This window comes from Lontra canadensis, unplaced genomic scaffold (genome assembly GCF_010015895.1).
Source record: "Lontra canadensis isolate GAN:19392208 unplaced genomic scaffold, GSC_riverotter_1.0 scaffold8, whole genome shotgun sequence".
Taxonomy (NCBI): domain Eukaryota; kingdom Metazoa; phylum Chordata; class Mammalia; order Carnivora; family Mustelidae; genus Lontra; species Lontra canadensis.
In genome coordinates, this window is record NW_022631002.1 from 25,802,266 (window position 1) to 25,827,769 (window position 25,504).

Genomic DNA, 25,504 nt, shown 5'->3' on the forward strand with positions numbered 1-25,504 from the left:
GGCTGACAAGCTGAGTACTTCTGTGTAGAGACTCAACAATGTGCTACAAATGTGATACTTAATCCTGAACTGCATGTATTGGGGATTGTTCAAAAAAAATAATAACTTTCATTGAATCAATAAATTAACAGTTTTGCACTTGCTGGCTTTTCTTGCTGTAAATGGTGACTAAGAGGTTGGGGCAGAAATCTTGCCACCCCCTGGAAAGCTTGGATAAATCTTCAAGACCTGTGGAGCCAACCATTTCCTTCTGTTTGCAGAAAAGCGCCACTGCCTGGGTTGTGATCTTTGCCAAGTGACCACTTCTGACACACTTGGCCACCTCTTTGTATCACTGGATGACTGATATATGACTGATATGCCGTTGCCCTTAGAGGAAAGACAAATGCATGTTCAGTCCTGTTTTCATAAATAAAAATGTTGACAACCACCAACTTCCCAAGCGGGAGACCAGCCACTGCTATGGGGACCTTAGGCTTGTGTTTCCTGTGTCTTGGGGGAGAGGCGGGGTACACCTTGTACTGCAAAGATGGGTTTATGGGCGATGCAGCAGATCCCCACCTTCAGTCCTGTGAGGTGGGGCTGGAGTGGTGTCCCGGTGGGGCGGGTGTGGTTCCTTGGTACTCGCTTCCGCCGCAGGCACTTGCTTCTGAGATCAGCCCATTTCAGTGCCTGACTCACCTCTGTGGCAGAGTGCTCTGCGTTGATGACCATCTCTCCCTGCCCGCATTCCGTGCATCACAAGCAGGCACGCGCTATTGTGTGTCTGCATTTGGCAGATGGTGGTGTCTTTAATTAGCGTGCTTCTCCCTGACGGATCCCTCTGTGGCGCTGGACGCTTGGAAATCAGTTGCCAAAGTGCTTAAAGGCAAATAGGCCTTTCTTTCTTAGCCTTCCGCGCCATGTGGCCTTTCTCAAGAATGTAGGATCTCCCTTCCTTGACCCAGTGAAAGTTTTCATGAAATGATGTTTCTGTGACCGCTTCCTGGGGGCACAGTCCTTTCTCATTGCTGTAGTGCCGATCTCTGAGCACTGCTTCTAGAGTTCTGCCACTGGCCTCTTACCGCCCACGCCACTGTGCTGGACCTGGAAGGAGAAACGGGGTTTTCAGGCCATGCCACACCGCTGCTCCCAGGGGAGAGTTAAAAATATTTGAGCTCCCTTTTTGCTCTTTGTTTGTTAGTGGACTCAGCGCTTCCCCAGCGTAAATACAGTCATCTGATTATTAGTCCTGAGATGTCCTCAGTGAACTGGGTCAGGGCTAATGGGATCAGGAGTTGGACTGCTGAGCTTGTGGCTCGGCTGGCAGAGAATGGTCCAGAGCCCATGGTGCTTCCAAATCTGTGTTCCGGACCTAAGAGGTGGGAAGGAGGCCTGGGGAACACACGCCATGTCCAGAGCTTTCCCCTTGCTCTCTCAGAAGGCCATGCCTAAGACCACCTCTGTGAGTGGCAATCACAAGAGGAAGGAAGAGGGTATTGCTGAAACCTGAGACCATAAAGTTAGCTCTTACTAGGTTTTCCATTGAGTGGCATGGGAAAGTCCAGCTTGCACACTGCTCCCAGCACTCTTACAGAGAAGGAAGCCGCAGGCAAATGAAGGCCTGTCCTCACTCCGGGTCAGATTGATTAATGCCGTCTTTCCCCTCCTCCCATCTCTTTCCCCAGGTCTGTTGCGGTTCCTCCCACTTTTCCATAAGCAGAACAAGAACCAAATCAAAACGTCTTAACGTGTGTAGAGAGATCACGTTCCGTGAGCAGACACAAAATGGTGGCAGGTTTGGCCAGCACGAACCAGACCAACCGAAGGGCAGCCCACCACCGTATATCAAACCTCACTTCTGAATGTAAAAGGTTCATACGCCTTTGGCTTCCTGTTGACTTCCTCCTGACCCAGAAAGCATGGGAAATGTGAAGGGTATGCAAAATGGTCGTGGGTTACTGTTGCTCCTTTGCTCCCCCTTGACTCAGCCTGTGGCCACCAGCAGACCACGTTAACTAGCCGACCACAGACTCCACAGTGGGGGCACGGGGGCAATCTATGGCATGACGGGCGGTTACATATTATAATTTTAAAAGTATATATTATTGAATAAAAGGTTTTAAAAGAAATGTATGGAGAGTTTTCAGTGTGGAAGGGGCCATTAACCGAGACCCGTGGCCACAGAGGACTGAATGAAGAGCATTCGTGCCAGGTTCTAGCCAGAGGAAAGGGGGAGTCCCAGCGGTGAGAAGGGCCGGTTTGAAGGACACTCTTGGCCAGAGATGAGAAGTTGAACAGGTATCGTGAACTACTCCTGAGAATGGGGCAAACCGCAGGTTAAGTAGATCTAGCGAGCCAAGAGAGCTGTGTTTTGCCTTGACCCTTCCTTCTAACCCAGTGATGAGGCAGTAGACAGATGTCACCTCTGGTGACCTCCAGGAGATGCCTTAGCCCCTTCTTTGCTTTCCTATTGCCGGTGTCTCTGTAGTTCATTCCACCTCCCCATCCCCCACCTTCCCTGTGCTCCTTCTGGAAAATCATCCTAACATGGAGCTTGCTTGAGTGTGCAGTCTTGCAGTAGGGAAGGCGTCAGAGGGTCTCAGGTCCAGACCAAGGGCTGCTTCTCGTGGCATTCAGAAGCTCCCATGAGCTGGAAGGAATTGTGGCCCACACGACTGTGAGAGTGTGCAGTGGCAGCACTGGGTGTATTATGTGAAAACGAATCCTGCTTTACAAACAAGTCTTCCCTGGCTCCCTCAGGCCTGCCGTCCCAGGACAGCTGTGCCACAGGGAGCTGAAAGCAGCCACAACCTGGTGGCCACTCAGCTTTGTCTCTGGCTGTGGACTGTGTCCTCCCACAACCTGTAGAAAGCAAGAGAGCCGGGCAGACCCCGATGCCCACGCGGCTCAGGGGCGCCCACTAGTTCCCCACAAAAGCCACTTGGTCCCACAACATTCCTTCTTCTGTCTTTGCTGCTTGTCCTGAACAGGTGACTGTGGGAACCCAGGTGTGGACACTCACAGTTTCTGAAGCAGTTGTGGGGGGAAAGCAAAGAGGCGTCACAGTGTCCCTTGGAGCAGCCTCTGTCGTATCCAAGCAGTTGCACAGGTGTGGGAGCCCGAGACAGTGCCTGGCCCCGGACACCAGCGACGAGGGCCCGCAGGCCTGCTGCCAGCGGACTGTAAGGCCAACAGGACACCGAGTGGATGGACTTGGGACTTTGCAGCACCACCGCTGGCCTGGTTTTCTCAAGCAGGCTCTCTCATGCAGCCCTTTTGACTCAAGGCTCTGCAAATTTCTTCTGGTCTCCCATCCTCGAAGCTCCTACAGACATGGTGCTTCATGTGTGCATGTTACCTACCTAGCCCATCACTCCATGTTGACCCATCGGCATTTGAGAACCTTCCCAGATGAGAAGGGTCTCTGCAGAGTAGATATTGTTGATTGGCTCGGGAATTCTTAGATGCCATGCAGAACCTCAATGCTAGCTCCCCGTTTATCTTCTCAACCGAGGTGCTCTTTAACTTCCCCGTGGGAAAGTCTTGTTTTCCAGAAACCTCTCAAGCGTTTCAGATACATTTCTTTTTTGTCGATGACTACTGTTGGGTGGGAGAGAGTTTGTGGAATAAAGGGAAAGGAGGAGTTTTTGCTTAGGCTTTTTTGACCTTGAGAAAAGGGGACAGGGGACCTGCTTACCCAAAAAGAGTCTATAAGGCTCATCCGCAGCGTGCTTGGAAATCCAGAGTATCAATTCTCATCTCAGTGCTCCTGCTTTGTGTTTGGGCTGTTTAAAGTAATGTTTGTTTAACTTTTCTAGTTACCAAAGTACTATATGCTCACGGCAAAAAATGCAAATGTTACCTAAAAGTCAATCATGAAAGCTTTCCCCCACCTAACGCCCACCCCTACCCCTCCACACACAAACACATACGAAATCTCTTTCCTCTCTTGGAGGTAGCTATGGTTAAATTTGGCGTATATCTTGCGATTTTTTTTTCCTTCACGTTTATGAAGTTAAAAAATGATGACAATTTTTATTTTTACAGAAATGTCATCAAACTGTACGTCTTTTTTTTTTTTTTTTTTCAACTTGTGCTTTCCCGGAGTTGTGACAGTTTCACCGTCAGCATGTACAGATCTACCTCACCTGTGTTTCGTGGCTGGGTGGTGTTCCGGCGTGTGACGTACCGCAGGCGAAGCAGTCCTTACTGATGATAGACTTTTGGCAGAACTATTACCAATATGCCGCAGTGAACACATTTGCACATATATTTTTACGCGGTACATTGTGTTTGTGAGATAAAACCTTAAAAAGGAATTGTGCCATATGTTTTGTTTTGTCTTAGGACATTGCCATGATTCAGAGAAAGCAGGCTTCTCTTCCCTTCTCTCACCGGTCTAGGTTGGAACTGTGATGCCTTTAGCCGTGGAACTCTTGTGGGACTCTGTCAGGCACTCAGAACATGGTGCCTAGAGTCTTTGAGCTTTCCAGGAAAGCAGGAATGTTAGAAACCTGGGGAAAAAAAAAAAGTGTTGGCGCTCACATAAGAAAGTTACAAAATAAAAAATTAATAAATGTAATTATCTGTCTTTCCAATCCTATGAGCTTCATTGTTATTTGCTTTAAAAAATATTTCTCTTATGGTAGTGAAGTGTTACAATCACCAAATCAAATCATTTAAAAGCAATTTTTAAAGATCTTTAAAAAAAAAAAAGAAAAAAGTTACCTTAAATATGAAAAATGGCTACCTTTTAATACGTTTGATATGCTGTAGGGAAGCCTTCAAAAGTAAGCAGGGAGGGGGCTGGCAAATGTTATAAAATATCCCTGGGCAGAGGGTGGGTATAGAATGGATGAGCAGCACTTTGAGGAATATTCAGCAAGCTTTTAAAATGTGCATTTGAAATGCATAGTACTAAGTGAAGAAGCCAGACTCAAAAGGCTACTTACTAAGTAATTCCATTTCTGTGACATTCTGGGAAAGGCAAAATGTAAGATGGAAAACGCATCTGTGGTCACCAGGGATTCGGCATGGCCAGGACAGGGTGGGGGGCTTGATAACAGGAGGAAATTTGGGGGTTGATGGAACTGTCTGTATCCTAAATATGGCGATGGTGATGTGAGACTCAGTGCCTTTGTCAAAACTGTACAGCCCCCCAAAAGAGTACATTTTCCTGTATGTGAATTAAAAAATAAAATTTAAAAACAACAATAATGCGCAGGGGCCCAACACAGTCCCACTTGAACTTCACTCTCAGATGAGCGGGAGCGTTTTCTGCCCACCATTGGATCTTTTACTGATGTCATCAGGGCTGATGGTCTTTGGTTATAACCACTGGTGATGGCAAGCAGTGGTCCTTCACCCACCAACTGAACACCCACTTCCAAGGCAGTCTTCCGTCTTTGCTCTGAGCTAAAGGGTGATTCTTCAGGCACAACTACTCCCCTCATTACTATGCCTTCCCACCCTGATCAGCAAGGAGGAGTAAGGCATAAACTCTGCCTTGCCAGTGTGTGGCAAGTCCCTTGTGTCTCTCAGAGGCCAGTGTTCAGAGTTTCTGGGCTTTGACATGAGCATACATTGTCCACTGGGTTCTGGTGTCTGACCAGAGCCTCTGCACACTGAAAAGGATGCTTACAATTACTGGTGTTTCTAATATCTTAATAATTAAAGCTGTACAGTTAAAATCTACTTTGTGTTCCTAAGATTGATTTCCAAATCTTGTTCTAACTACCAACTAGTTGGTTTTATATATAAACACTTTTGCTTATTCCTTGATTGATGCTCAATCAACTCAAAACATAATGGGTTAAACTGTAAATATTGCTTGTACAGTTAATCTAGTTCTCTTAGACATTTCAAAGTCAACCATATATTTAATCTGTTTGATTTCTACAAATATTTCCAATAGCCAAAAGGAAAGACCTACAATCGGATGAAGTCTTCCTAAGCATTCAAATGCAAACATACTTAAACTCATAGATTTAATAAGTGAAAATCTTTAAACAATAATTGTTTATAAACTTAGTGTCTTCAACATTTTTAAATTAAAATCACAGATTTAATTTCACATTCCTTTAAGAATTTCAAATGAAATTCAAAGTATCCGATTCTCCAATACATTAAGTTATCTTAAATAACGAAATGTCACAATAATCGGAAGCTTACTCCTCACGTTGACATGGATTACTGATATCATGGGTTTGACGTACTTGTATTCATCTCTGTGTGGGTTGACATCCTACCAAGGTAACCTATCTAAACTCAGGACTGTGATACATCCATGGTCCGAGATTCTGGGATGGTCAAGTACTGGTTGCTTCTTCTACAATGGTTTTACCCAAATTTCAGGTCAACAAACTAAACCCCTTGCAGTAGTAATGAGGTTTTCAAGACCACCCCTATCTTGTACCTCATTTGATGATAGTTAGAATAATGTTAACCTCTTCTGAAACTCTTAATGGCCTGATTTGCATCATTTGAGCTTCCTCACTCACTACCCAGATTGGAATCCCTTTACTGTCTCAGTAAATTCTGCTTCCTTTCTATTTATTACTTTTTTAACTGACTCATCCACCCCATTCTGATTATAGGAATCATTGAAGAAAGCAACTCATTAGCAAGATTTTTTCTTGTGTTTTGTCATTAAATGACTTCATGTTGATGAAGGGAAAGCAGTCTTAAAGAATTACAGTGTTTATTTTTTTAATTTTATTTATTTATTTGACAGGCAGAGGTTACAAGTAGACAGAGAGGCAGGCAGAGAGAGAGGAAGGGAAACAGGCTCCCGGCTGAGCAGAGAGCCCAATGTGGGGCTCGATCCCAGGATCCTGGGATCATAACCTGAGCCAAAGGCAGAGGCTTTAACCCCCTGAGCCACCCAGGCACCCCAAGAATTATAGTGTTTAATGCATTTTTCTGTGAGCGGCATTTTTAGGTTAATTTGGTCAATGTTAACTTTGAAACAAAAGTAAATGTCAAGAGATGAGCATTTGGCTCTACTCTACTCGTCCATCCATCCAGTCAATCATCGTGTGCCTGCCATGATGTGTAGGTGCTGAGACACATGCGCAGAAGAAGACACAGTCTGCACCTGAAAAGTTTGCACACCAAAATTAAGCCTACAATGGAGCCAACTCACTAATTTATGTTTTCCAAACCTTTGAACAAATCATCTTTACTGTAGCCAAAGCCATAATCACAATCAACTTTGAATCCCAACATAAGAAACAACTGAACATAGTTAAGGCAGACGCTTACTGAGAATGGGTAGTTAGGAGAAGCAAACATTCATTTTCTCCATCAGCTCACTCATTGATTGGCTCTCTGTTCAAGGCACTTGGGCCCACACTCGCTCAAGGTGTTCCATGTTAGTTAAGAACGCACTGTTACTGAGAGGAATGTGAGCAGGCAAATGGGATAGGCGAGCCCCAATTCAGAGTGGAAGGAGATTTCTACTGGCTGGCTGGTGTGGAGCTACTGAGGCCAGGAGAGACAGAGCCTGTGCTGGGCCTGCAATGACCAGGACCACAGGTCCATGACTCTGATTCACTGATTCAACACATATTTACTGCATTCCCACTTTATGCAAGCACTTGGATTGGGTACTGGGAAGACAACTATAAGCAAGACAGACCAAATTCTTTCTCCCAGAAGATCAAAATCAGGGGAAGGGAGATAACAGTAAGTAATATAGATGATGAAGTGATGATAAATTCTATAAAAAAAATAAAGTGGGGTAGGGGACAAATAGTTGGGGTGGGAGTGGTGCCATTCCAGGTTGATTGTCAAAGAAGTCCTCTCTGATGAGGTATATAGTGAGTTGGATAGTGTCCCCTCAAAATTCATGTCCACCCAGAACATAGAAACGGGCATTTATTTGGAAAGAGGGACTTGGTGGATGCATTCTCAAGATAATGTTCTACTGGATTCAAAGTGGACACTAAGTCCAGTGACTGGTGTGCTCATAAGAGGAGAGGACACAGAGGAAGTTTATGTCAAGATGGTGGAGAGAGGGTGCCTGGGTGGCACAGTGGGTTAAGCCTCTGCCTTCAGCTCAGGTCATGATCTCAGGGTCCTGGGATCGAGCCCCGCATCTGGCTCTCTGCTTAGCAGGAGCCTGCTTCCCCCTCTGTCTCTGCCTGCCTCTCTGCCTACTTGTGATCTCTCTCTCTCTCTGTGTCAAATAAATAAGTAAAATCTTTAAAAAAAAAAAAAAAAGATGGTGGAGAGATTGGAGTGAGGATGCCATAAGCCAAGGAACATCTAGGGCCATCAGAAGATGGAAGAGGCAAAGCAGGATCCCTGAACATTTTAATAACGAGGGATAAATTGTTCACTGGCCTAAAGTGAACAAGTCATCCAAAATAAATCATCCAAAAATAAGTTTCATATAAAAAAAAATTGACTTTCTACTCTAATAAGATCCATATATTCCACCCCCCATCCCCCACCCCACACCATGTCTGGAAATTCTGGTTAGATTGTTCACAGGGTTGCTGTGAGGATTAAATGATCTAGTGAAGGCTAAAGCTCTTCTACTAAAGTATAGTGCCTGACACCTAATAAATGCTCAACTGATCTTAGCTATTTGTAGCGGTTTTGATGAGGATGTTAACAGCAAACTCCTTTTCTGGCAGCCACAATACCCAGCACAGGCCTGGGCACACAGTATAATATTGAGGAGATGCTCAGGAGCGATTGGTCTCCAACATTCGCGATTTCTTCCACACGTGAAATATCAGAGCTTATTTTATGTCTTTTTAAACCTGTTCTAAATATTAATTGATTTAAAACAGCTATTGATTCAACTCAACCAACTCAACTTTATTTTGTTTAATTTTATTAATTTCTGCTTTTATCTTAATGCTCGGGCTTTTGGTATGCTAGTGCATTGAAAGTAATACATTTTCTGAGAGCACTGGTTTGCATCCCACGAGATAACGTGGTGTATTCGTAGCGACTCCCTTGATAATTAAGCAATGATGCGTATAAGGCGCTTAGCACAGTGAGTACACAATAAGGGTCGGCTGCTTTAATATTATCCTGCACTTGGCCAACATCTATTTGACATTCTCAGGACACCAGGTAAGCAATTGCTTAGCCACGCTACCTTCCGCGCCTTCCTCCACTTTTCTTTTGCCCTTGTAACTCCTCCCAGTCCCCCAGGGGGCGGGGCCAGGTCTTCACACCCCCGACCCTACCCCGCCACGTTTCCTTGACACCGGGTTCGCGTACTACACATTCCACAATCCTCTATCTCCTTCCGCCTTCTAAAAGCAACTCTGAGGGACTACGAAGGAAAAATAGTTCCCTGACAACCGAGTTCTTTCCACAAGGAGGCGGAACTGGGGCGGGACTTAAGAGCGGAAGGAAGTTCGTGATTCTTGTGGCAGGATTGGGCTCCTCGCGCTCAGGGGGCGGGTCAAACAGGCGGAGGGATCCATGTTACGCGGCACACGGCCCGTCGCCTCCATTTAAGGCGGGAGGAGCGGCGCGGGCGGCAGTTGCTGTGGTTTCCGAATTGAGGTTGCGTATGTTTTGTGAGAGCTGAAACTCGAGGACTTAGAGTCTGGCTCCCAAGTTTAGCCGCGGGTAAGTGTAGATCAGGCGGCCAGGAGCGCAGCTTCGCAGCTTCTCATCTTCGAACCAGGACCGGCCCCTGCTTTCCCTTAGCCACTTGGTGCTCGTATCGAGGTCGGCTCCGGGGCGGCTGGGAAGGCCTCGGGCGAGATGTTCAAAAACACATTCCAGAGCGGCTTCCTCTCCATCCTCTACAGCATTGGCAGCAAACCCCTGCAGATCTGGGACAAAAAGGTTAGGAGCCGGGAGGCGGTGGCAGGGCGGGGTGCAGGGGCCGCGCCCCCTCCTCCGGGGGTTGGGGACGGGGTGGCGGGTAGTTTGTGCCAAGTTGGAGCTCCGGGGAGGCCAGGCGGGCGCTGCTGTGACCTGTCCCCAGGCTGGTGTGACAGAGGCGCGAGGTATGGACGTCTTGTCAGCAAAGGGGTAGGGGTTGCGTGTAGGGTGAGCGTGGCTGGTGTTTAAGTGTCCTGCGGCAGTGGTGTGGTTGGGGCAGTGGTCCCTCGCCACCGTCTTGACTTGGTCAGTCAATTCCTCAGAGCTTCGGTTTCCCCATTCATAGAATGCCCATATCCTAGCGTGAAATGCATAAACTTAACTGAGGTTGCTTTGGGAACATAGAGATGAAAGAAGCTGCTGTTCACTGATTTCACAAATATTTACTGATAGCCTGTTTTGTGCCAGGCACTGTGCTGGGCACAAGACACAGAGTCTTTGTTCCAGGCATCCTCACAGGGACAAAGCCAGAAGGCAGTTGTGTTTGGATTTGATTCATTCGCTCCTTTCCTTCCAGTGATCTCAAACAAGGTAGAAGTCGGTGCCCTTTGGCACCTGCTCCACATTCGTTGCTACTTGGGGTCTGTGCTGTGCCTTCCGTGCTTGGTGTCTGCCTCAGGAAAATTGCAGAATGGTGATAAAGTTTTGTTTGGAGTAATAAGCTCAGAGCCACGTACCAGCCTCACTATTTTTATTGAGGTATCCACCGGATAACACTTTCACTGAGCCCAGGAGATGATGACCCTGCCCTTCGTCTCCTTTTTGGAGGTATTGAGTAGGGGACATGTGTGTCTAGCATGCTGTGAGTTGGTCTGCATTTTATGACTTCGTTATTTCATTTCTCATGCATGTTCTCTGTCAGCTGTACCCTCCCCCCCTCCTTTTTAAGTTAAGACAAGTACTCTATTGTGAAAGGCAGGTGATTCCTCAGGGGACAACAGAAAGAAGTGGTATGTTGAATGGTGTTTTTATAGAGATGGATGTGGAATCATCTACATAAGCAGTTTATCGGTAATGAAGTCAAGAATCTTGGATTTCATCTCCGAACAAATCTTTGTCTTCCCATATCCCCAGATAAGCATTTTGGGCCACCTAGAGATTGAGAGAGAACACAGATAGCCTTTTGCCTGCCATTACTAGGGATATCTGCATTTCCAAAGAAGCATTGAGGGTGGTATGTTCTTAATGTCATTTTTGTAAGATAGTTGAAAGATTTGAGTATAGTGGGTTGTTTGAGCCTTTTGCTTATCTGAAAAACCTGACCAGCTTTCTTCTTTCACAGTGCTTCTATCCACAAGTTCAGGCTGATACCAAGAATATTACACAGGAAAGCAGTTCTTTAATTTTTTCCCCTATGTTACTGAGGTTTTTCAGTTCCATGGTTTTGTTCACATTATAATAAACACTGTAAACTCTAAATCGCATCTCTGCAAAGAGAACTTGGAGTGAATGTACCTGAGAACTTTGTAAGGATGTGGTTTGACTTAGTTACGGACTGTCGTGGAGAGAGTGGCCTTGTGTGCCACTGAACATGGAGTTGTAACAAAAGTGTCAGTACGAGGCAATCGAACTAGAGAATGCGACCTAATCTAAGAGGGGTTTACAGAGCAGGTCAGAGAACGTACTAACCCTGAAAAAATTCCAGGGGGTGGTGAGACCTTAGCATTTCCAGTAGGTGAAACTTAGCAGAGTTGTTTATTTTAACCCTTCTGGAGCTTGGTCTTCTGTAGTGTGTTTTATTTTTCAAATGCAGCTTTTTGATTAGTCAACATGTTTACACATGGAACATAAAAGCAAAGTAACCATAGTGCACTGTGTCCCTTAACAACGCCACTAGAGGTCAGATGGTACCCTAATGACATAAACACGTGTGAAAACATTAGAACAAGTGGCAGGGTTACATGGAATAAATTAAACAGACAAAACATTTCGAGTAACACTCATTTTAGGCAAAGTTCTTGTAATAGTAAAAGTTAATTATGTTTCTACTTTTCCTATTTAGACTGAAAAGTGTTTAGGGGTGAATTTTTTTCCCTGGGGAAAGAAAAGGTAAGGAAGGAAAATGGCAAGTTTGGGGTCAGATCCATAGGCTTTGTTGTATGTGTGCCTTTTCTCGGCTGTATTAACAAAGCCCTCAGGAAGTGCCGGGAATCCAACCCAGTTGGGGAAACACTGGGAATTGATAGACTTACCAAAGATTTATTGAGCCACAGTTAAATCACTGGCACTGTGTAGATTTGGGAAGATAAAAAGAGAGAAGAAGACATTTCCCTGCTGTTAGGGAGTAAGGCAAAGTTGTAGTAAAGGCAAAGTCTGTTGGTGGGAGAGATGGATTGCCTACAATTATCTAGAAATGGCCCTGACCTTTGCCAGTAGGTACATATGGCTATTTTTACTATTTTGATTTCACAAACTTTACTGTTCTTCCGAGCTTATGAAGACAGAATTTCTATATTTGTTTTTGTGAAGAATAATCTTGGAAAAATTAGGTTTGGCTTCTGTTGAGGCTCTGTGTCTCCTTATGAATGTGAGGAGTGAATGCCATATTCCTAATACCAGTGAATTGACAAACTCCATTTTCACAGGTGTGGTTACTAATATTTGTAACCCCTGCGTTTATCCTACTCTCCTTGAAGTTCATACTACCTCCCCCCATTACATCTTTCAAATCTTAATTTAAACATTATTTCACTGGGAGCTTAAGTTAGGTCTCCTGTGTGCACCTGTGGCCTTCTACAGCACACTTATGGCGGTTGCCAGTTTATTGTGTATTTTCCACTAGACTGCCAGTTCCTTAAGGGGAAGAAAAATATTTTACCTTGAAACCCCAGGGCTGGAGTTGGGACAGTGTGGATTTGTGTCCTGGGTCTGCCTTCTCTCCTATGCTGTGTAACCTCGGGCAAGTACTTACCTACTCAGTTTTCTCATTTTGTAATGATGCTACCACCTCCCATGATTATGGAGATTAAATGAAGATGTATATAAGAAATGCTTGACAGCAGAGTTATGGCATACAGTATTAAATAGGGTGGGAAACTGAGGAATTTGCTCAAGAGTAAGTAAGTCTGTAACTGATGCTGAGGAATAGGAAGTGCAGTAAAGTCAGACTTCAGAAATTAGGATAATTTTGTCGTTGTACCAGGGCTTTCCCAGTCCCAAAGCCTTAATATGGCTCTTAGGCCTCACAGCGCATAGTCTGGTGCCCGCTTCACTGCTTCTCCAGGCTCACGTCCCCCAGGCTCCTCACCGTAGCAGTGACCTCCCACTGAACTGAAACACTTCTCAAACCTTCAAGGCTTCTGTACCCGCTGGTCCCTCTGCTGGGACCCACCCTGCCACTCTTCATTAGTCTCTAGGTCACAGTGCAAAGGCACTTCCTCAGGTTACATTAGTTTATATCCACTTGTCCCTCCAGGTTAAGTTCATTTGTATCCCTTTAGAGAACCTCTACTTCCTTTTCATCAGACTCCTCATACTTGAAATTAGTTTCTGAAAGTCTGTATGCCTGGCTACACTGTAAACTTCCTGACAGAGATCTCTGCAATTTAAAAAAAAAAAATGTTACTTATTTGAGAGCATGAGAGGGAGGGCAGAGGGGAGGGGCAGAGGGAGAGAGAGTCTCAAGTGGACTTCCCGCTGAGCCACAGGCGGAAGTGGGGCTTGATGCCACGACCCTGAGATCATAACCTGAGCTGAAACCAAGAGTCTGGACCTTAACTGGCTGTACCACCCAGGAGCCCCAAGACCTCAGCTGAGGAGTAAATTAGGGGTTTCTTGATGTTCCCTTAACTTTTGGGACCAGCAAATACTACATTTACTAAAGGACATTTTTGTTTAATGCAGACATTACTTCTGGTTTGTAAAGAAAATACCAGATGGTTCTATTCCCATTTATGCCTATATAAAACATACAGTTTTTATAACTCACATATAAATCTAAGTCTCATATGCTAAAAGTTTACTAGATGAGAATGTTAATTCATACCCGCTTCTCTGCCTTTCTTGCCTCTCACCTTGTCTTTCAGCTGCTGCTGATCCTTGCCTGTTCCAAAGCTAAATATTAGAACCAGACTTTGTGGTTGTTGCTGGATCGTATTAGACTCCCATTCCCTGTTCCTAATTTTATTTATTTATTTCTCCTGTTCCCAATTTTAAAAATCAACTGTCTCCAGAAAGGTAGTTTCTATACCCAGTTTTAAATTAACAAACCTTACCGGTACATTGTTAAACTGCTGCAGTTTCCAGTAGCAGAGGCAAGGGCATTTGGGCAGGAAGTTAGTACAACGGTTTGTTTGGTGGTTTTGTTTTGTTTTGTTTTGTTTTGTTTTGTTTTGTTTTTTGGAAGACTTTCCCTGGATCAGTCGGATGATGTTTATTATTTGGAATGACAGCTTTTACTATAATTGGGTGAAGGCATAGGTTTTGGTTATACTTGCCCTTGCAAGGAATTGCTAGGGAGACTGGTTAGCAGTGCACTTAATTGACCCATTGGAGCCTGCAAAAGCCCAAGCCTTGAGGCAGAGCTATGCCCAGCTCTCCCCACAGAGGTCTCCCTCTGCCTGCTTTCAGACTTAGATCCCAGCCCCTAGCTGCCAGCAGAAACTTTCCTGCTGAAATGGACAGCTCTAATGGCTTAATGTAAATTGGAACATGTGTCATTAAGACTAGGATGCCAGATGGCTGAGGGCTCAGCTGTCCACCAGGATAAGTGGGTGGAGCCAGAGAAATGAAAGGTGGGGGCAGGGAATGCATACAACTCATGTGTTATTTTTAAAACACTTGAAGAAATATGGAGCATTGGCCAGCTTCCTCCCTATCCCAGGAGTACTTTTTTCCCCTCAGCTTGACCCTCCTCCCTGGAGCTTACATTGAAAAAAAAAAAAAAAATCAGTGTTCTTTATTAGTTGCCCCAGCAACCATGGAAAGCCTGGGAGAGTGATTGCAAGAAGGGCTTGAAGGTTCCCTTCCTGGTGTCTGTCTGCAGGGGCTGAGAACCATTCTCATTAGTAATAGCTAGTAGCCTGGGTTCTGTGGCTCATAGCTTGCGGGTGGTGATGTGGGGGGTGGGGCAGGTGGGGGTAGGGAGTTGGGGGGGCTGGCGGGGAAGATTGGCTTTGTTTATTTTTCGGAGGAATGAAACACTTGTAGCCCACACCTTGATAGTGGGAGTGTGTCATAAAATAAAAAAGAATTGACAAGTCAACAATTGGCACTTTCTCATTTAGAGAAGGAAGTAGAATAAACCCACTTCCACCGTAAGCAATAAATGCTGACCAGTTCATTTTGTCTTCATTTCAAAGCCAGGCCTGCTTAGCGACCTCTGAACTGGAAGGAGCTGAGGAAAGGAAGTTAATGCTTTCTGAGGCCGTGTATCTTGTTATATGTGTTTGTCAGAAGCTGGACTGAGGAGGAGGGGGTGGCTTCCTGGAAGACCTTTACAATTTGAGGCGGTAACAGCCAGATTGCCAGGGAGGGTGATTGGGAGGACTTGCCCCAAATTGTCCACTCCTTTTCCCTTTGATCCTAATTTTAGAACCTAGAGAGGTTTGAGGAGGTTTCCTTTAAGTGCTTATTATCTCTGGTTAATTGCGCCCCCCCACCCCACCCCTCTTTTCCAGTGAGCATTTGCAGTGAGTATTTTTCCAGTGTGTATTTGACTTAATAAAGGAGAAAAATCATAATTCACTAACAAATCAACTTAATTTGATTTCAGAGCTCTGGCAGCTCGTGATAGGAGAATACTTAAAACTCCAGAGAGACTGGTGGCATTCCTTTGAAAAAGCTGCCTTTTTTCCTGACTTCTCTTGTTTTATGGACTACGTTAATTAATTTTGTAAGAATTAAGTCTATGAGTATGGTGGTTGATGTGTGCTGAGAGAAATTTCTCTTTAGGAGGTTATTGAAAGTCTAGCTAAAAATGAGCTTGCCATCTGGGGTAAAAGCAGAAGAGAATACACCAAGTCTGTTTTGACTTCCAGTCTGTTGGCTTCTGTGTGCAATGCAAGGCATTGTTTTCTTCTGTAAAGACTTGAATAATCACATTTGCTGGAGTGAAGTCATCTGCTATAAACTTTGAGATGGGCAGAAGCAAGTTTCCTAACATTTCTTCCCTGGGAAATCTGGCTGGGCTTTCTGGAGCTGATAGATAATTCTCATTGTGCTAGGAGAGACCTTCAGAAGACCTAAGATTTGAGGCCATGCTTTCAAGCAGTGTTGGGTCAATTGCAACAAGTTGCCTTTTAGTTGTCCTTTAGCCCTTAATCTTTTCAAGTTAACCATCTGTTTGATGTTGCATTATGTACCTTTTAAAGAAAGAATGAAGTTATATTAGATGTAACTATAATTATATTAGAACAATTAGAGGTATGTTATAAAATTAGTGTTTGTGTCTTGTTGGAATACTGGCAGCTCTTAGCAATGTGACTGCATCATGTTATTTGGAAATGGAAATAATTTCTTGTTTGATTCCTCCTTCACCGAAAAGCCGGCTTGATTTTCCCCAGCAGCTGTGGGCTAGCAAACAGAGGAGGAATATTGCCACTTCGTGGTTTTTGCTTCGTGAATATTGCCAGAGTGTTTATATGGGGGATGAGGTGGGCAGTGTTGGCATGTGGTACACAGACCCAGGGCTTTGTGCTCTTAATCTCCCTGGGAAAGAGGCCCAGAATTCGAAGCAGGAGGGCATTGGGTGTCGCCAGCTTTGTTTGAGAAGCACTTCAATGTGACATTTGTGTCTTAAGAACCTAAGAAATGCTACATTGGCAGAGATCTGGGGCCCGTCCACCATGCATTCTGTCTCTGATAATGGGCACCAAAGGCTGATTTGTGGGAAAGCATTCTTCACGCTGGCAGCTTCCCGGGCTTTGTGACATACCCCAGGCTCTCTGGCTTCCTATAATAGTCCATGGTGGATGTGTTATCCAGGAATTTTTTAAAAATCCTCCTTGAATCTATTCATCCTTGCCAACTCTCAGGGTGACAAATTCCAGAAGTCAGCAAATATTTGAATGCTTAGTTTATGCCTAGCATAGTACTAAGCATTGTAGAAGATACAAATGATGCTTAATACTTGATCCCTACCTTTGAGCTTAGACTTTTTCGAGGAGGCAAGACTCAGTTGCATCTTTCAGGAGGAGATGGGCAGTAGTAATATCTGATCTCACATGGGAATACCAAGCACACCGTAAGTGGATCAAATTCATAGTAACAGAGGTCATAGATACTGAGGTCTAAACACAAAATACCATATTATTAATGAGCAGTTTTGAAAAATGCAACTGTCAGACTTGACACCGTGCTCTCTCTTAATGTGCAAGCCCAGTGGAAAGCCAAAGGATTGAGTCATTGACCATGACAGGCCAGTACAGCCATTTTCACTATACCTGGAAAAAGACTACATGATTTTGGAGCATACTGTTCTAAAGCTGGTAGATCTTTTTCATTTGTGAATACATTCAGCCCTAATAGGCCAGCCCCGTGTTGAAAATGCCTGTGCCTTTCTCTGCTCCGTACATGTTAGGTGCTTCCGAGTTTAGAGCTTAAAGGTAATTGTGCTTTCCTGAATTATTTTGAGAAGGGAAATCCATATTGAGTATTGATCTCTCCCCATATTATACCTCCTACATATGCAGCAGACAGTACAAGACAATGTGGGATGAGGTGCTAAATTAAGACCTCTAGGCTACATGAGCCAGACAGACAAATCAGAAAGAAGAGAGGTCGGTGTGGGATGAAATGCTAAAGAAGGCTTCTGTGTACGGCAAAGATGAGACTTGAATTCTTACTTTAGAAAGTTGAAATTTAGGGGCATTTGGGTGGCTCACTCATTAAATGTCTGCCTTTGGCTTAGTCCATGATTCCAGGGTCTTGCAGTTGAGCCCCACGCTGGGCTCCCTGCTCAGCAGGAAGCCTGCTTCTCCCTCTCCCACTCCCCTTGTTTGTGTTCCCTCTCTCGCTGTCTCTGTCAAATAAATAAATAAAATATTTTTAAAAAAATAGTTGAAATTTAAGAGACTCTTTTTTTTTTCTTTGAAGATTTTATTTATTTATTTGACAGAGATCACAAGTAGGCAGAGAGGCAGGCAGAGAGAGAGGAGGAAGCAGGCTCCCCACTGAGCAGAGAGTCCGATGCGGGGCTGGATCCCAGGACCCTGAGATCATGACCTGAGTCGAAGGCAGAGGCTTTAACCCACTGAGCTACCCAGGCACCCCGAAATTTAAGAGACTCTTAACGATTGAGAACAAACTGAGGGTTGTTGGAGGGAAGTGGGTGGGGATGAGCTAGATGGTGACGGCATTAAGGAGGGCACTTGTTGTGATGACACTGGGGGTCATATACCCCCAGTGCAGTGATGCATTGAATTCTACTCCTGAAACCAGTATTACACTGTGTTAACTAACTAGAATTTAAATTAAAAAGAAAAAAGAAAGAAAGAAAGCACTTAAAAAAAAAAACACACGGCAATTTAGGGAACAGAAGGTAGGGAAACGGGAAGTAGGAGCACAGTACTAAGCATTGTAGAAGATAGAATGATGCTCCGTACTGAGGGCGGAATGCTTTCCTGTTTTGGTTGCCACCCTCCTTCTCAGTGGCACCCAGCTTTCGTCCTTTCTGGCGAGAGTGCGTCAGGCAGTGCGGGGGCTGTGGAAAGCCTGGTCGTTCATCCTGACTCTCTCGGGATCCTCATTTGTGTTCTCCAGGTGTCAGTGTCCATGTCTGTGAAATACCAGCTACCTTGTGATTTTGGTTGTCGTTTGGACTAAGTCAGAGAATGTAGATGAGTGTCCCTCGTGCCCAGTGTGTACGACATTGTCCTGGCGGATGGATTGCCAGCTCACCTGCAGTTCCTGTGCTGGCTGATGGGACCCTTTAGAGAGGGAATATCATGGCTTGCTGACACATAAGCTCAGTATGCCATGTCACACGGTTCTGTCATGCCTCGAGGGCTACTGTGGTCTCCTTTAAATGGTTCCATTTGGCCTTCAAAATCTTAACAAAGTTATTGCCAAATATTTCAGTACTGATCAGTTTAATTTTCTTCATTGTAGGTACGGAATGGCCACATCAAAAGAATCACTGATAATGACATCCAGTCCTTGGTGCTAGAGATTGAAGGAACAAATGTCAGGTAGGCAGTCCCTCTGTTCGCCCAGAGATACTGCGCTGGCGACGCAGTGCATGGTAGGGGTTCATAGAGCACAGACTGTGGCCCCGGTGGGGATCCAGCTCTGCTGCTCACACCTTGCCTTGGGCAAGTTACTAAAGCCCTCAGGCCTCAGTTTCCTCACCTGTAAAATAGGGATAATGGGATTATTGTGAAGATTGAGTAAGTGAATTGTGTGTAAACACATTTAGCGCCTGCTCAGCCCATAGTAAGTGCTGTGGGTTAGTTATATTATTATTAATACTTGACCAAGGCATGTGGACATGCGTGGAGAGGTGGCACTAATCATCCAGCGGGTGACCTGGGCCACAGTGTGGTTTTCCCAGTTATTGTGGTCTTAGTTTGGGTTTTCTATTATTGGATGGCTCCTTAGACCAGAGGGGAGCCGTCTTCACCGGAGGAAATTGCTCAGCTTGCCAGCCAGGCTTTGTTTTTCAGGTATTTTCTTGTTGATGTCTAGCTATGTGTGAAGCTTGTGTTTTGGAGTCCAGTATTTTTTCTTTTTTTTAAAGCATCGGGATTGAGGGGTTATTGGATGATGTGTTTGGATCTTCTAGATCTACTCTCCAGTTTACTTTTGGACCACGTGTTTTTATGGTGTGTCCCACAGAAGAAAAGGCAACCGGTGTGTTTATCAGTGTCTCCTCTCTCTGCAGCACCACATACATCACGTGTCCTGCAGACCCAAAGAAGACGCTGGGGATTAAACTTCCCTTCCTCGTCATGATTATCAAAAATCTGAAGAAATATTTTACCTTTGAAGTACAGGTTAGTAGATGGACTTGTGTATACTCTTAGCTCTACCAGAGGGATAACCTGTCAACTTGCAAGAGAAAGTAGCTCTAGGAAAGTATACTTATTCTTTTGTGTGTCTCTTCTGCCTCTGCTAGACACTTGGTGCAGCCATTATTATTATGACATAAATTTAGTATTAGTAATCAAACTTCAATGCCAAGTTTTTAAAGCAGCAGCAAGCGCCTAGGAAGTCTGAACGATAGCTATGGGATCGCAAAGCTTGAAGGTTAGAGTGTGTCTGTTCACTGCTGGTTATTGTTGGTCTTCGTTGTAGTACTTGTGATTTTTCAAATGGAAGAATGTTTATGAAATCATTCTGTGGTCTGTGGGCCCTCGGCTGTGTCACGTGCCCTAAAGCAGCTGATGTCTCAGCAACTGACAAGATAAACTTGCTGCTTCCGGGCCATCTGCATCCAGTGTGACCTGTATCTGGTCTGTTTATTGTCCCTTGGGCCTCAGCCTGGGGAAACCAGGCTGTGGGAGTTCAGTCCCTTGCGTCACCAAGGTTGTCTCCTTCTTCCAAAGTAGAGTTACTATGGCTCTTTTTCTGTGTTTCATAGGTACTAGATGACAAGAATGTGCGTCGGCGGTTTCGGGCGAGTAACTACCAGAGCACCACCCGAGTCAAACCCTTCATCTGTACCATGCCCATGCGGTTGGATGATGGCTGGAACCAGATTCAGTTCAATCTGTCAGACTTCACTAGGCGGGCGTACGGCACAAATTATATCGAGACCCTAAGAGTGCAGGTACTAGCTCCTTTCCTGATGGAGGCCTGGACAGGAGAGGGGAGTGTGCTCTGCCTGCTGCTGGCTTGTGGCTCTTGTGACAGAGCAGTGTGGCTTTCTGGCTGAGGGGCCCACATCACTGTCCAGAGGGCTCAGAAAGATCCAGGACACATTCAGGGGTCTGCTCAGATATAGTGGGAGAGCATAGCAAGCAAAATATCCCTCTTACCTGAACCCATCCCAAGCCATGCTGAGGAGATGCCAAAGAGAGGAAGCTTTGACAGCATCATGGGAGGGGCTCCAGGAGAAGCAAGAAAAGAGGAAGGCCAATCATACTTTGTTTCCTTTTTTTTTTTTAAAGACAAGGATGTCATACATCCCGCTTTTTTTAAAAAAGATTTTATTTATTTATTTGTCAGAGAGAGAGAGAGCACACAGGCAGAGCGGTAGGCAGAGGCAGAGAGAGAAGCAGGCTCCCTGCTGAGCAAGGAGCCCCATGCAGGGCTCGATCCCAGGACCCTGTGATCATGACCTGAGCCGAAGGCGGTGGCTTAACCAAATGAGCCACCCAGGCATCCCCATATTTTGTTTCTTAAAATAAGTCTTGCACCCACAGATTCATGCAAACTGTCGCATCCGACGGGTTTACTTCTCAGACAGACTCTACTCAGAAGATGAACTGCCAGCAGAGTTCAAACTGTATCTCCCAGTTCAGAACAAAGCAAAGGTAAGAGGGCCTTCCTTGGAGGAGGCCAGATGGTGAGTTGGGGAAGCCGGAAGGTGTGCTCTTTTAAGGTCAGCCGCAGACTGACATGGGGGCTGGAGTACTTTTCATCCTAAGATCTTCCTAAGGTCTCCTTCCACCATCACCACTGAATCAGGATCAGTCCTGTGAAATGTTTTGTTACTGCTGTCCCCACCTCCGCAAGGTGGTCCTGCTCCTCCCTGCTTCCTGCTCATAAGCCTTCCTTGGAGAATGTCTTCCATCCGAACCTCTTCAGTGGCCCACTGGTCTCCTCTGACAAAATGGCAGCCGCTCACATGCCTGACTGCTGCTGAACATTGTGCATTTCCGCACAGCCCGGTGTCCCCTGCAGTGTCACCAGAGTCTGGAGGGGGGGTGTTTCGTGTCATTGGCACTGTCCATCTATTTTCTGATAACTTAAACTGATGCTTCTTCTGTTTGTTTCTTTTTCTCCAGCAATAACTGGAATGCAACTCAAGGGATAGCCCCTGGACATGGCTCTTAGTTTAAAAAGGAAACTGTCTGGAGGACAATGCAAAAAAAAAAAAAAAAGGAAAAAAAAACAAATATTTCTATTAGTTTACTGTGCTGTGGTTCTTTTATCTATTACTTGGTGTCCCCTGTTGTGGACACCAGTGACCATGCCATAATGCCATAATTGCATTGTAAGTACAGTGAGGAATAAGCCGTCCTTTGGAACATGAACAGTGGAGTTTATCCTGCTGCCTGCCTCAGTGTGTGGGGAGATACACTTACCACGAACTTACAGATTTAAAGATGTCCCGTAAGGCAACTTCAGACCAATATTTCTTCCTACGGTTTATTCATTGTTTTATATATTATCTAAATATATGTATATGCTGTGTAATACTCCTAATCCAGAAATGAATAAAATACTATATTCTTGGTTTGTAAATTTGTTTTTAGTTTATTTTTTTAAATATATTTTTTTCCTTTATGTTGTGAAGATAGAACTCTTTCCAAAGAATATTCCCTACACTCTTGCTCTGGAGTAGCTTGCAGTAAGCACATAAAGAACAAGACAGATCTGTAGATACTGATGCAGAGCAACTCCCAAGATAAACTAAATGGAAAAAAATTTGCCCAGCATATGACAGTAGAGTCATTTTACTAGGGTTTAGGGCCCATGTCAAGCTTAAGACAAAGTGGCATCTAGTCTAGATGGCTCTTTTTTTTTTTTTTTAGATCTTTTTATTATCTATTTATTTATTTTCTTATTTATTTAAGAGAGAGTGGGTGGGGGGAAGCAGAGGATGAGGGAATCTGAAACAGACTGAGCTGAGTGTAGAGCCCGAGGCAGAGCTTGATCTCACGACCCTGATATCACGACCTGAGCCCAAATCAAGAGGCAGACAGTCAACTGAGCCACCCAGGCCCCCCGCGAATGTTCTTAAATACTCTAGGAAGTTTTCGTACTGGAGCTGCACATGCTGTTCTATAACAGCACGCCCAGTGTCTCTCAGCCTGGCAGCCACTCCCCATGTCCCTGTGTGAGCTCCAGATGAAGTGCTTGCCTTGGATTTAGTGACTTAGAAGAAAAGTGTTTCTTTAAACACTTGAATCACATGAGAACTGAAACCGTACCCTACTTTCCCTGCTCACACTTCTTCTTGGGCATATGCTTGGTTAGTGGCATGACAGACCCTGGCACAAATAGTTAAATTTAGAAAAATGAAATACTTAGATGATGTAGCTCTACCCCATGCAACATTTCTGGGGAAAGCAGTCTGGGGGCAGAGAAGGGCATGTGCAGATATACCTGGTCTTGAGGGATACAGCAGAACTACTCCCGGCATCCAGAGAGAATAGTTACTGTAACATGTAGGATTCTTGTACGATTAAAAAAAAAAAGGTTTTTGAAAAGTAATATTTATGTAACAATTTCCAAGTCAAGGAAAGAACAGAAGGCCATCCTAGATCCCGTGCTCGCCCCAGGGAACCCCCCCAGATTCAATTCTGTTTCACAGGGACGGCTCTGGAGTCGTGGGCACCAGCCATTTTGACTTCGACGAGGTAAAAACAGCGCTGACTTTGATGTTGCCATTGCCACCTTCTGTGAAGTTAAATGGCAAGAAGCATCATTCTTCCACGTCCTCATCCTCCAGAGCGTGCTGTGGGTAAGCACCGTGTCTTGGAGGCAGCCGGGGGCAGGGGGCTGCGTTGGGGGGGTAGAGTCTGGAGGGGAAGGGGCTCCACCACTGCCTCTCATGCCTCACAGAGCTTCACTTCCCACAGTTGCCGAGTAGCTGGGTCACTCAGGACAACTTTGCCCTTTTCTTTCCCTGCTAAGAATGAGACGGGAACCACCTTTCTCATGGATGCCTCCTCTCTGACAGACACCAGTGGGTCACACAGAGGGCCATCCGCACAGGTGACCGGGCCTCTTCTTTCACAGCTGAGTGTCATCCCGCTTCTCCATCCTTAAACATACTAGCAGTGCCATTGTTAGACTGCGTGGGCCTGTCTCCTGAACCTTCGGGGTCACATTATGGTTGGAATCCTCAGAAGTGGGTGGCAATGGGGTGGCCAGGGACCGCAACAGAATTTCTTGTCTCTGCTCACTGTACAGTGAAATCTTCCTTCCAATATGAGGTCTATTGTGGAATGAAAGATGCTTTTGTGGAGACGAGAGACCCCGGTTAACTTTCCGTCACTCTTCAGTGCCAGGCCATCAGCGAAGTGCTCCTGGAAGTCCAGAGAAATACAGTAACACACTCTCCTCCACACAGAGCCCCTTTCACCCCGAGGCACTTGTTGGACTATGTATGGGGATTACCTCACCTCCCTCTCGGGTGGAAGGCGGCAGCTGTTGACTTCCCAGATGCTTTACATATCCATCCGAGAGGAAGTGAGGGGGCGTTGAGGGTGATTGGACGTATTATCTAAGCTGGACTCAGGCCACTGTGAATCGTGGCACCAATGACTGCAACGCCCCTTGCCCTCGGCCTTGCAGCTCACCAGGAAAATGGCGACACCCAGTTGTGAGGCTGAGGGAAGGAGGAAGGGACAGGCCACGAGCGTTAGCAGCCTCCTTCACAGTGCTAGGGCCAGAGTGACCTTAGATGATAGAAATTGAAGCAACCAGAGTTGCATTATGAAGCTCCTTGGAAGTCACAGTGTGTGTTAGAAGGAATCGCTTTCCAAACAAGAGTGTTAGTTAATTGTCATGAACTCGTTGGTATAGGTGGGCAACCACTCCCAGCAGGACTCATCTTGGCAGAGAATGGATCCCTTATTTGCCACTGGCCCATTGAATGCTTTCCCTGTACCAGGCCAGCCCCCTCCTGGGGCACTTCTCAGGAAGACAGGTGTGCCAGAGAACAACCTCCAAGCTGATTTCCCCAGCACCCCAGCAGCTTTAGCCAAAAGTCTCAAGGGTCAGGGAATTCACTGAGAAAGATCTTGGTGCTCTCCTTGTCTAGCCCTCTGTTCCTCCATCTACTGCTAAGGGCACCGTAGCCCAGAGAGACACGGGCTAGCCCCTCAAATACTGGCAGGGATGGAACCAGAACCTGGGTTTCCTGACTAGAGTCCTGTGCTATCCCTGTCCTGGCGTTGGTGGCCCCCTGCCTCCTGTGCGGCTGGCTGTGCCCTTTTGGTAGAGGGCAGTGAGAAGTCAGAGAATCCCTCCAGGTGGCTGAGCCAGGTCAGAATTGGCTGCTGGAAAGAGCTCAAGGACCATACTCAGCTCTGCCTTTGTGACGAGGGCTGGCCTGGTTGTCACTTCACAAATGCTTGTTAGCGGACCTTCGGCTACTGAGGCTAAGAGTATGAACCGACAGGGGTAAAGGTCTGTGTTTCACTAATGGGTCACAGAAGTAGCCCCTGCTCATGGGAAGTTTAAAGCACACAAAGAATATGAAGGAAGATGGAAGTCCCAGTTTCCATTTCTGAAAACGTTTGAAGGGGCGAAGTTTTAATTATTTCACATGCATTTGTGTTACTGAATTTTTGCAGCACGGGAACAGGCCCTATTACTCTCATTTTACAGATGAGGAAACCAAGGCACAGAGACGAACATGCAGGAGCTGACACAGTGATCCTGTTGCTGGCAGAAGCTCACAGGCTCTAGAACCCCTGCGCCGGGCTCTTAAATCACTCAACGTCTTTGACCTGCTCTTTCCTCCTCAACAAAAGGCCAGATGGAAACACTTACCTCAGAGCCGGGATGCAAGAGAAGCCCACGAACGACAGGGGCGGGCGAGGTGGGG

At 45.6% G+C, this 25,504-nt stretch overlaps 2 protein-coding genes across 3 annotated transcripts in view; both read left to right on the forward strand.

Moving 5' to 3' along the window:
- Nucleotides 1-2,310, forward strand: part of CSNK2A2 (casein kinase 2 alpha 2) — a 37,759-nt gene extending 35,449 nt beyond the window's left edge. Inside the window, exon 10 of one of the 2 annotated variants that reach the window (XM_032854344.1) lies at nucleotides 1,668-2,310. The gene's annotated coding sequence lies outside the window, so the exon portion shown is untranslated. The remainder of the gene's footprint in view (nucleotides 1-1,667) is intronic. The other variant, XM_032854341.1, reaches the window with a different exon arrangement.
- Nucleotides 2,311-9,619: 7,309 nt separating this feature from the next.
- On the forward strand, nucleotides 9,620-21,813 carry CFAP20 (cilia and flagella associated protein 20). The gene is made up of 6 exons (XM_032854345.1): nucleotides 9,620-9,801; nucleotides 18,889-18,968; nucleotides 19,661-19,772; nucleotides 20,360-20,548; nucleotides 21,144-21,254; nucleotides 21,729-21,813. The coding sequence occupies exons 1-6, from the start codon at nucleotides 9,718-9,720 to the stop codon at nucleotides 21,732-21,734; spliced, it is 582 nt and encodes a 193-aa protein (XP_032710236.1). The 5' UTR covers nucleotides 9,620-9,717; the 3' UTR covers nucleotides 21,735-21,813.
- Nucleotides 21,814-25,504: the final 3,691 nt, after the last annotated feature.

Coding starts and splice junctions, on each gene's coding strand:
- CFAP20 (XM_032854345.1), top strand. CDS start 9,718: ATGTTCAAAAACACATTCCAGAGCGGCTTCCTCTCCATCCTCTACAGC. Junction 9,802..18,888: donor TGCAGATCTGGGACAAAAAG/GTTAGGAGCCGG, acceptor TCTTCATTGTAG/GTACGGAATGGCCACATCAA. Junction 19,773..20,359: donor ATTTTACCTTTGAAGTACAG/GTTAGTAGATGG, acceptor TGTGTTTCATAG/GTACTAGATGACAAGAATGT.